Below are 11,323 nucleotides of genomic sequence, written 5' to 3' on the forward strand. Positions count from 1 at the left end.
CTGCTGAGGGTATCCCTTAGGATTGTCTGGAAGTGGCCGAGCACCTAGCAAAGCCACGTCCAGACTTGTGGGATGAGCCACTGACTAATGTAGCTCGTGTGCGTTTTGTGGATGGGTCTTGTCAAAGAAATGCTGAAGAGAGATGCTGTCTGCGCTTCCCATACTGTAATAGAACAAATTCTTTTGCCCGACGGTACTTCTGCTCAAGAGGCAGAACGTCTTGCCCTCGCGAGGGCTACTGCCTCAGTCCTTCCGGCAATGAGCCAGTCTCCCATGGCAACCTTTGAAGGTGTTGCACAGCTCCAAAATCAGGCCCAAATGTTGAAAAAGAAACGTGGGGACTGGCTGGTTGTCCTCAGGACGCTGACCATTTGGGGCGCTCCCCGGACGGCCGCCGGGTAGCGCCCACGGTCCTCCTTCCCCACCTTAAGAAGGGTAGAGGCGATTGAGTCAATCCCCTAAGGGGTGAAGGTGCCACAATGATTTAGATCAAGCAAGTGGCGTAAACGTGGATAACGTGCTTCATGTGCTCAGTAACTTCGTTTTTGCTTTTGCAATTAGAGAAAATGTCTCTGTAGCTGTACTGGGGCCTATTGGGGAGGAACAAGCTGAAGCTGAACCCTGACAAGATCGAGGTGCTTTTGGTGGGAGACAAGAGGAGGCTGGGGGATGTTGACCTGGTGTTGAATGGGGTACGGCTACCCTTGAAAGCCCCTTCGTGGATCACTGCCTTGTTGTGGCGAAGGGGCTTGCGTAACTCAGTGAAGCCATAAGCTATGCCGTGCAGGGCCACCCAAGACGGACAGGTCATGGCAGAGAGTTCTGACAAAATGTGGTCCACTGGAGAAGGAAATGGCAACCCACTCCAGTATTCTTGCCAAGAAAACCCCATGGAACGTATCCCAAGGCTAAAAGAGATGACGCCGGAAGATGAGCCCCTCAGGTCGGAAGGTGTCCAATATGCTACTGGGGAAGAGCAGAGGGTATTTCCAAGTAGCGCCAGAAAGAGTGAAGCGGCTGGGCCAAACCCGAAAGGACACTCAGCTGTGGATGTGTCTGGTGGTGAAAAGAAAATCCGATGCTGTAAAGAACAATATTGTTTAGGAACCTGGAATGTCAGATCAATGAATCAAGGTAAGCTGGAGGTGGTCAAACATGAGATGGCAAGATTGAACAGGCAGGCATGGCCTTGGTGTACAAAATGAAGCAGGTCAAAAGCTAATAGAGTTTTGCCAAGAGAACATGCTGATCATAGCAAACACTCTTTTCCAACAGCACAAGAGGCGACTCTACACATGGACGTCACCAGATGGTCAATATCGAAATCAGATTGATTATGTCCTTTGCAGCCAAAGATGGAGAAGCTCCATACAGTCAGTCAAAACAAGACCTGGAGCTGACTGTGGCTCAGATCATGAGCTGCTTCTTGCAAAATTTCGGCTTAAATTGAAGAACGTAGGGAAAACCACTAAACCATTCAGGTATGACCTAAATCATATCCCTGATGAATATACAGTGGAGGTGAGGAATAGATTTCAGGGATTAGACCTGATAGACAGAGTGCCTGAGGAACTATGGACGGAGGTCCGTAACATTGTTCAGGAGGCAGCAACGAAATCCATCCCAAAGAAAAAGAAGTGCAAGAAAGCAAAGTGGCTGTCTGATGAGGCTTTACAAGTAGCTCACGAAAGAAGGGAAGCGAAAAGCAAGGGAGAAAGGGGAAGATATATCCAACTGAATGCAGAGTTCCAGAGAACAGCAAGGAGAGACAAGAAGGCCTTCTTAAATGAACAATGCAAAGAAATCGAGGAAAACAACAGAATGGGAAAGACTAGAGATCTCTTCAAGAAAATTGGAGATCTCAAGGGAACGTTTTGTGCAAAGACGGGCATGATAAAGGACAAAGAAGGCAGGGACCTAACAGAAGCAGATGAGATTAAGAAGAGGTGGCAAGAATACACAGAAGAACTATACCGGAAAGATCTGAATGTCCCTGATAGCCATGAGATTGCGGTCACTGAACTTGAGCCGGACATCCTCGAGAGTGAAGTCAAGTGGGCCTTAGGAAGCATTAGTAACAACAAAGCTAGCGGAGATGACAGTATTCCAGCCGAGCTATTTAAAATCCTAAAAGATGATGCTGTTAAAGTGCTGCATTCAATATGCCAGCAAATCTGGAACACTCAACAGTGGCCACAAGACTGGAAACGGTCAGTTTACATTCCAATGCGAAAGAAGGGCAACGCCAAAGAGTGTTCAAACTACCGCACCATTGCGCTCATTTCACATGCCAGCAAGGTGATGCTCAAAATCCTACAAGCTAGGCTTCAGCAGTATGCGAACCGAGAACTACCGGAAGTACAAGCTGGGTTTCGAAGAGGCAGAGGAACTAGAGATCAAATCGCCAACATTCGCTGCATCATGGAGAAAGCAAGAGAATTCCAGAAAAATGTCTATTTCTGCTTCATTGACTACGCTAAAGCCTTTGATTGTGTGGATCACAACAAACTGTGGCAAATTCTTAAAGTGATGGGAGTACCAGACCACCTTACCTGTCTCCTGAGAAACCTGTACGAGGGTCAAGAAGCAACGGTAAGAACCAGACATGGAACAACCGATTGGTTCCAAATTGGGAAAGGAGTACGACAAGGCTGCATATTGTCACCCTGCTTATTTAACTTATATGCAGAGTACATCATGAGAAATGCCGGGTTGGATGAATCAGAGGTCGGAATTAAGATTGCTGGGAGAATTATCAACAACCTCCGATATGCAGACGATACCACCCTAATGGCAGAAAGCGAAGAGGATCTCAAGAGCCTCTTGTTGAGGGTGAAAGAGGAGAGTGCAAAAGCTGGTTTGAAACTCAACATTAAAAAAACGAAGATCATGGCATCTGGCCCCATCACTTCCTGGCATATAGAAGGGGAAGAAATGGAAGCAGTGACAGATTTTACTTTCTTGGGCTCCAAGATCACTGCAGACGGTGACTGTAGCCATGAAATTAAAAGACGCTTGCTCCTTGGGAGGAAAGCTATGGCCAACCTAGACAGCATAGTAAGAAGCAGAGACATCACCTTGCCGACAAAGGTCCGTCTAATCAAAGCTATGGTTTTCCCAGTAGTAATGTATGGCTGTGAGAGCTGGACTATAAGGAAGGCTGAGCGCCGAAGAATGGATGCTTTCGAACTGTGGTGCTGGAGAAGACTCTTACGAGTCTCCTGGACTGCAAGGAGGTCAAATCAGTCCATCCTAAAGGAAATCAACCCTGAGTGCTCATTGGAAGGACAGATAATGAAGCTGAAGCTCCAATATTTTGGCCACCTAATGCGAAGAGAAAACTCCCTGGAAAAGACCCTGATGCTGGGAAAGACTGAAGGCAAAAGGAGAAGGGGACGGCAGAGGATGAGATGGCTAGATAGCATCACGGATGCAATGAATATGAACTTGAGCATGCTCCGGGAGAGAGCGCAGGACAGGAAGGCCTGGCGTGCTCTGGTCCATGGGGTCACGAAGAGTCGGACACGACTGAACGACTGAACAACAACAACAACAACCCTTGAAAGACCAGGTCCACAGCCTGGGGGTCATTTTGGACTCCCAGCTGGCCATGGAGGCTCGGGTGTCAGTGCTGATACGGCACCTGCGCCCCTACCTTCCCGACCACCTGCTCCCATCGGTAGTACATGCTCTGGTCTCCTCTCGTCTAGACTACTGTAGCGCGCTCTACATGGGGTTACCCTTGAAGAGGGTTCGGAAGCTGCAGCTGGTGCAGAACGTGGCGGCTCGCCTGAGTAAAGGCAGCCGCTGGCGAGATCACATCACTCCGGTGCTGAAGGGGCTGCACTGCTTACCAGTTGTTTTCCAGGCCAAATTCAAGGTGTAGGTTTTCACTTTTAAAACCCAACACGGTCCCGGCCCAGCCTATCTCAAGGAGCGCCTCCAGCAACCTTCTCTCTGTCCCATCAGCCAGGACAGCTAGGCTGGTGAGGACGAGGGAGAGGGCCTTCTCTGTGGTGGCCCCCACTCTGTGGAACTCCCTCCCTAGGGAACTCCGCCATGCCCCCTCTTTAATGAGCTTCCGCCACGCATTTAAAAACGTGGTTGCCCAGGCAGGCATTTGGGGTGGGTTAGGGTATTTTTAGAAATCTGACGTTTTGAAGTAGAATGTTATTGTTTTAAAACTGTATTGCTGTACATCGCCCAGAGTGGCCGGGAGACCGGCCAGATGGGTGATTAAGAAAACAAACAAACAAACAAACAAACAAACGTTGTTCTTGCTGTGTGAGCTTTTTATTCCTCTTAGTCATCAAATGCCTGTCCTCCGAGTCTGCTGGACAGATTGTCCTCTATGCCACCTAAACCTACAATAGCATCAGCTTCTCCCGTGGAAAAATCAAGATGCAGTGGCTGCGTGTGACTGGCAGTAGGGAGTGAGTGTTGGCTGAGGATCGTCTCTAGGGCCGTGTATTGGCTAATGTGTTTGAACATGTATTGCAGCTCAAGCCCAACCTTCTGTGTGGCCCAGCCAGAGTTACTTCACAAAGAAGGAAATGCCTCTCCCTGGACTGTGAGAAACTTATTTTGCTGCCAGAAGAGAGAGGCCTTGGTGAAGGGGGGGCAGCGGTGTGTGCACTTTCTGACAGTTTTCTAACTCAGTGAGACTTGCTGTACAGAATCCTGAGTGAATTGGCCTGTTACCTGCTCTCGTCTCGAAAGAGGGAAAAGGTGCACCTCCGGCTCAGATAGCCAGCCCCGAAGTACGGCGCCCCGTCACTCCCCTGGAAAGCAGAGTGACTGAACCGAGGGTTGAGCGACGCGTGAGCTTTCTTTTAGCACGCAAACAGATTTCGTTCAGATGGAGACGTGTTGCTCCTTTAAATAGGCATTGGTAGTTGTGTGCACAAAGCGCTGCAGTGCCCCTACTATCCCCAGCCAGCAGGGCTGGTAGAAAAGAAAAATGGAACGGCGTCTTAAAGAACAAAGTCGCCCAAATCTGAGCTGAAACTGGGCTTGAACGGCCCGATGCTCTACCTTTGGCCCCGCCGAGCATGTGTGCCACTTGGCACCGACAGACTGGACTCCGTCCCCATGAGATCCCCATGGAAGACCCATGGGACTCCCGTCTCAGCACCCATGAAAGAACATCTCACTAACGGGCACTTAAGTGATGCGACTGTGTTGAACTCTTGCCAGGCATTAATGAAGCGTGTGAAGGCTTTCCATTCGCAGGTCAAAAAGCGCTTCCAGACGTTCCCACGACACAGTGTCACAGCCTGTAGCCTAGAGACTGAGCCTCATCAAAGTCCATCGGAGGAGGTCTTCCCTTGAGCCGCACTGGAAAAGACCCCATCAGGTGCTGTTGACCACCCGCACCGCCTGCAGCGGCAAAGACAGCCCACCTGGATCCCCGCATCCCACCGCAAGAACGTGTTGCCCCCTGGAGGCGACGCGCCCCAGAACCGGACAACGCTGGATGTGCCCTAACACGGAGTTTGTCAGCCCTGTGGGTCACTTTGGACCCGGGAGAGAAGAACGTCTCTGGTTGTCATCGTGGTACTGGCTTGTTGCCCCCTTTCCTGCTATCGAGTGAGATCTTCTTAGACTTTCGGCCCTTTGGCCTCCTCCGGATTACAAAATAGCCACCTCCAAGGGACCAGCAGTGAGCCAAGCCCTTGCTGGCGAGGTGAGCACAAGCCTAGCAGCGAGCCTAGTGCCTGTGAGTGAAGGAAGAGCTGTCTCAGCCTCCACCTGGGGCGCATGCTTACGATGTGGCCCACCTGCACCCTGCTCCAGCTTGGCGTCTTCAGTTGCATGAAAGCAAAGAGCACTTCCCTGAAAGCACTGAACCAGACTCAAGTGCACTTAAATGTATCCAGCTGCTAGATCTGCAGCCACGTGCCAGTCCACGCCCAGAGAGGCACACCAATGATCCAAATCCCACTGAGTCAGAGGAAAATGACTAAACCCCGTTACCGCCATCTACCAGAAACAGCCACCTAGCCAGATGTGCAATGCAATAAGCACAATGGTTGTTGGTATTGTTTTGTTCCATGTGATCATTGCTCTGATTAAATGTTGTATCAAATTCCTTACTAAAACGATACATGAAGCTGAACTGCGCCCGATGGTCAGTAGAATGCAAAGAGAAATGTGAAAAGGAGAGAGAGCGAGAGAGCGATTGAACGACTGATGACCATACAAGGATAGATGGTGAGCCTAATAGGTATTGTGAAGGTAGGCCTGACTAGGCCCTGTAAGTAGTTTGGTTCAGGCGAGGTGCCTGATGGGACTGAGAGAGTGTGTGTGTGTCTGACCATGAGAAGGTAATTGTAACTTGCTCATAAGCAGGAACTCCTGTCCACCAAAGTAACTCATCCCAAAAGATAAGAAGGCCGCTGTGCTGGTAAGACTGTTGCTGAGTACTAACTGGTTTCTGAGCATGCGTAGGGTGTTTTTCTTTGTTCTCCAACTTTCAGTCTGAACAAATACATCGTGTTTTCCTTTTTGGTGGGGAGAGAGACAGTTTCGTCTGTCTCCCCCACGGCCGTGATGTGCTTTAATACATTTCTGACTGTTCAACCTAACCTGCCTTGGATATTTCCTTAACACCAGAGAGAGGGAGAGATGCCGCCACACTCTAGGGCAGGGATGGTGGGGGAAACGTTTTTAAAAGAAAAAAATGACATTTCTAGTGTGATGGAGAGTTACAGAGATCAGATTTTGCTTGTTTGCAAATTGCGGCTGAGCCATTTGCCCGCAAACCACCAACATTTTATATATTTTTCCAGGGGTGTGCATAAAGGAAGGCAGGATCTCTGGGCTCAGCCAGCCCCCTTTGATCCACTGCCCCCTCCTTTCGAAGCCAGCTTAGCCAAGCCCCGGGAAGACACCCCAACCTCCTCCCCACCCAGTGGAGGAGATGGTAGCCACTGAATTTAGCACTGACCCAGGAAAGAAATAGCTGGAAGAGTTTTGAGGTAGATATTTATTTAGAAGTAAGGGTAAGGGAATGGGAAGAGACGTAAAACAAAATACAACGTAGAATTTCCTCAAGTACCAATTTCCCTGTTGGAAACCCAACACAGACTAAAACAAGAAAAGCCTACATAACCCTAGTCTACTCACACCTCCGAGTAGGATCCTTGGCTAATGCCAGCTCTCCAGCACCTTCCACCCCGACCAGATGGAAACCAAAGGAGAAAGAAGAATGGGTGCTGGTCTCTCTTTATACTATTCCAAACTCAGCTCCTCGCTCTTTCATTCCCCCCCTGCCCCCCACTTCCCTCAGGGAGGATGAGCTTGGTTTTTCACACCTTTCCAGCTGTGCTGGCCCCTTGGCAGGCCAAGCTGGTTTACAACCTTAAGTCCCTCATAAGGTCTCCGTCCTGGCACATTTGATCCTGGCATGCCCACATCTCTTCCTCCCTCCAGGTGGCCTGGCTTGTCAATCTTGCAGGATCCCACTCCTTCCTATCATAAAACACTGAAACACAATCTAAAACTATGCAAAGTAAAATTAACTCTTTCCCACCACACCTTTAGCCCTGTGAGGCCTCTTCCTTGACAGTGTGTGGTACAAGGTGGGGGTGTCCAGGGAGGAGAAATGGCCCCAGATCTTCTGTAGTTGCCCACCCTTGTTCTAGAGTTTCTGCTGTTCATGATAGGGCACAAAGGATCACCCTCTGTAATTACGACAATGTAAGAAACCACACGTGCTCACACTGCATGGAAACCACTTAAAAACCACTGGATTACCACTGACATAGAGGCTGTATCTTTCCAAGTTGTAGGGCCCCATCGTGGAGAAACCATGGTTAATGATTTCATGGTACACTTTCACTCCGTCAAAGAAAGGTGCAGTGGAGTTCGTTTCTGCAAGTGCATATGGCGTCCATTCCAGTTTCATTCCCATTTTTCACTAGTCGGTAGAGAGAGGGAGAAAATTTTAGTGGAAGCAGTCAGAACTGACCACTGAGTTCAGCGAGAGAGAGCAAGAAGTCACTCTTGCCTGCATGCATTACTCCAGGAGCCAATATGTTCACGTATTTAAGGAAGGCTTACCTCAGCTTCGTCACTTTGAATCCCAAATACACCGGGCCAGTGCTGCTGTTGATGAGCATTGTGTCAAGCTGACAACAAAGGGATACATTGAAGATGTTAATCCTATAGGAAGCGCCACACATCAACCTAAGAATTCACACTACCTGCAGTGGAGCCAGATTTGCCAGGCTGGTGAGTTCACTCTCTCTGGAATTGAAAGTTTCCAAATTGGGAGTTCCCATCTCTCCCTTGTATTTGAGGTTGTTTATGGTGAAATTCACAGTGAAGTGTTCAACTGCTGGAGGTGGTGTTGACGTTTCGGCTGTAATCGGCAAAACAGCTGTAACAGAATGAGAAAACAACTGTATTGATGGTCTATGATGGAAGCCTTGCTGTAGACAGCACTGCTGTGTGCATGTTTTTCTCTGTATTTTGTAAAAGATGCTCAAATTAAGACTATTTATATCGAACTTACTTGCTTGCTTCCAGAGGAACTTGGTTATAACCTACAAAAATGGAGAATAAGTTGATTAGTGAGATAGCCATGATGGTGGAAGTCCCAAGCTGAAACTGGTGGGGGAAAGTATAAAGTGCAATCCTCACCCTGATATACAACCCAGTCATTATGTTTCTCAACCACTTGATTACCATTGACATAGAGGCTGTATCTTTCCAAGTTATACAGCCCCATCTTGGTGCAAACGTTTGTCTGGTTAATGATTTCATGGTACACTTTCACTTGGTCAAACACGGGTGTGGTGGAGTCATTTCAGTAAGTGCATACGGCGTCCATTCCAGGTTTGTCCCCATTTTTCACTGGTCTGGGAGGGAAAGAAAGCATTTTAGGAAAATAATTCTGAATTGATCAAACAGATGGCCAGGAACAAGGCACTGAGCAACAGACAATTAGAGAAGAAATGCTTGACAAAGGCTTACTACAGAGTTGTCACTTTGCATCCCAAATACAAATGCTGCTATTGGTGAGTAGTCTGCCAAGCTCACAAAGAAGGGATATTGAGTATGTCAAACTAACACTTCACCCCATGCTACAAACAATTCACACAACAAGGAACAGAACCAGATGTCCCACAGTGGTGAGGACTCTTTCTGTAGAATTGAAGGCCAGTGAATTAGGCATCCCCATCTCTGGCTTGTACTTGAGGTTGGTGATGGTGAAATTCACTGTGAACTGTTTGACCGCTGGGGTTGGTGTTGAGTTTGCAGTGGGCAAAGCAGCTGGAATGGAATAAAAAAACATAACTGTTGCATCAACATTCTACAGTTGAATTCTTCCATAAGAAACACTTGTCAGTAGGAAGACAGGAGCAGTTGCTAGCGAGCAATAATCATTCGGAGCTATTAGCTTTATGACAACCATGTGGGTTTCCCAGATGCATCTGGGCAACAAAACACTGGACTAAATGGACCACTGGTGTGATCCAACAGGTCTGTTTTCATGTTCTCAGTCACTGTTCTTGGGCTTGAAGGTGGTGATATGGGGCGGAGTCAAGTGTCAGGGTGGAAACTGAGCCCAGAGAGCCCCAGAGCAGTTCTGATTCTGAGGAGGATCAGCAATCCGTGGGAGAGGAGCTCGCTCATCTCTCACAAGCACAGCGGCTGGCAGAGATTCCTCCCGCCAGCATTCCTGGGAGAGATAGTGACCCTGGCAGCGAGAGAGCGCGGGAGGGGGGCTTGCTGGACGCTCGGCGTAGACGCAGGGAGCGGCGCCAGATGGAGGGCGTGGAAAGGAGGCGTAGCGCCCGTTTGGCGCGCAAGCAACGGCCGCGTCCCGAGGACTCAAGGGAAAGAGGGAGGATCTCTCCCTAGCCCATAAGTTCAGGGTCTGCAAGTGACTCTCCTTCAAACGGGGACCAACTGCCTATTCGAAGCTTAGGCCACTCTGCTGTTCCTTGCTTAGTCGCTGGTGCTTAGCATCTGAAAGAGCCATTAAGTTGTAAAAGGATTAAAGCTTTGAAAAGAATCCTTTCGTCTGTGTCTTGAGTTGGCTAGTGGAGTAGACTGAAAGAGGCCGCTAGGGTGCTCCTGACATCAAGTAGAATGTGGGGCAGAGGCAAGCAAAGACTGTGATCTCCTGCCTCAGCCCAGGGAGTTAGATCTGCACTGACATAGGGAATGGAAAGTATTGTGCAGTTATCTTATTAGAAAGCCTTTAAGAGTTAACAAAGTTGTGTCATTCGTTTATCCCTAACCAGGGTTCTTTTCTCCTTATTTCTTGCCTGTGGCCATAAGGCATTGAGTATTACCTGTCCAAGGGAGTTTGTGCATGTGCATCATGCTCCCCTTTCATAGAAGAACAGCCACATTCATGGACCCCCAGCTGTCCATGGAGGCTCAGGTGTCAGCTGTGAGCCGGACAGCGCTGTATCAACTCCATCTGATACGGCGGCTGCGCCCCTTCCTTCCCGACCATCTGCTCCCATCGGTAGTACATGCCCTGGTCTCCTCTCGTTTAGACTACTGTAATGTGCTCTACGTGGGGTTACCCTTGAAGACGGTTCGGAAGCTGCAGCTGGTACAGAACGCGGCGGCTTGCCTGATTAAAGGCAGCCGCCGGCGAGATCACATCACTCCGGTGCTGAAGGAGCTGCACTGGCTACCAGTTGTTTTCCGGGCCAAATTCAAGGTGTTGGCTTTGACCTTTAAAACCCTATATGGTTCCGGCCCAGCCTATCTCAAGGAGCACCTCCAGCAACACCAGACAGGCCACTTAACAAGATCAGCCTCGGATGGTCTTCTCTCTGTCCCATCAGCCAGGACAGCTAGACCGGTGGGGACAAGGGAGAGGGCCTTTTCTGTGGTGGCCCCCACTCTGTGGAACTCCCTCCCTAGGGAACTCCGCCATGCCCCCTCTTTAATGAGCTTCCGCCGTGCATTAAAAACATGGTTGTTCAGGCAGGCATTTGGGGTGGGTTAGGGTATTTTAAAAAATGTTTTTATTGTAGAATTTTATTGTTTTAAACTGTTTTATTGTATGCTGTATATCGCCCAGAGTGGCTGGGTGACCAGCCAGATGGGCGATTAATAAATTTAATAATAAATAAATAATAAATAAACATCACATAAGCGGGATATTCCTGGTAGTGGCACCCACCCCTGGAACACCTTTCCACATGTCGTTCGAGAGGCAGGCAATGTGTTGAGCTTCAAATGCCTCTGGAAGACACATCTGTCTTCGCTTCGCTGGATTGGACTGAAGATGTCTGAAGAAGCCAGCTGTCCCTGCTCCAGCAACCAGTATTCGAAGACAGATCGCCTCTGA

At 49.0% G+C, this 11,323-nt stretch overlaps 1 protein-coding gene across 1 annotated transcript; it reads right to left on the reverse strand.

The window, feature by feature from the left end:
- Positions 1-6,928: 6,928 nt before the first annotated feature.
- LOC146333959 (mucin-16-like) lies at positions 6,929-8,959 on the reverse strand. The gene is made up of 5 exons (XM_084825336.1): positions 8,692-8,959; positions 8,519-8,549; positions 8,208-8,383; positions 8,065-8,132; positions 6,929-7,921 (listed from the first exon to the last, which is right to left on the reverse strand). The coding sequence occupies exons 1-5, from the start codon at positions 8,767-8,769 to the stop codon at positions 7,906-7,908; spliced, it is 369 nt and encodes a 122-aa protein (XP_084681462.1). The 5' UTR covers positions 8,770-8,959; the 3' UTR covers positions 6,929-7,905.
- Positions 8,960-11,323: the final 2,364 nt, after the last annotated feature.

The sequence above is a fragment of the Heloderma suspectum genome, chromosome W (genome assembly GCF_057233095.1).
Source record: "Heloderma suspectum isolate Gila_16-S chromosome W, 16-S_ref, whole genome shotgun sequence".
Lineage (NCBI taxonomy): Eukaryota > Metazoa > Chordata > Lepidosauria > Squamata > Helodermatidae > Heloderma > Heloderma suspectum.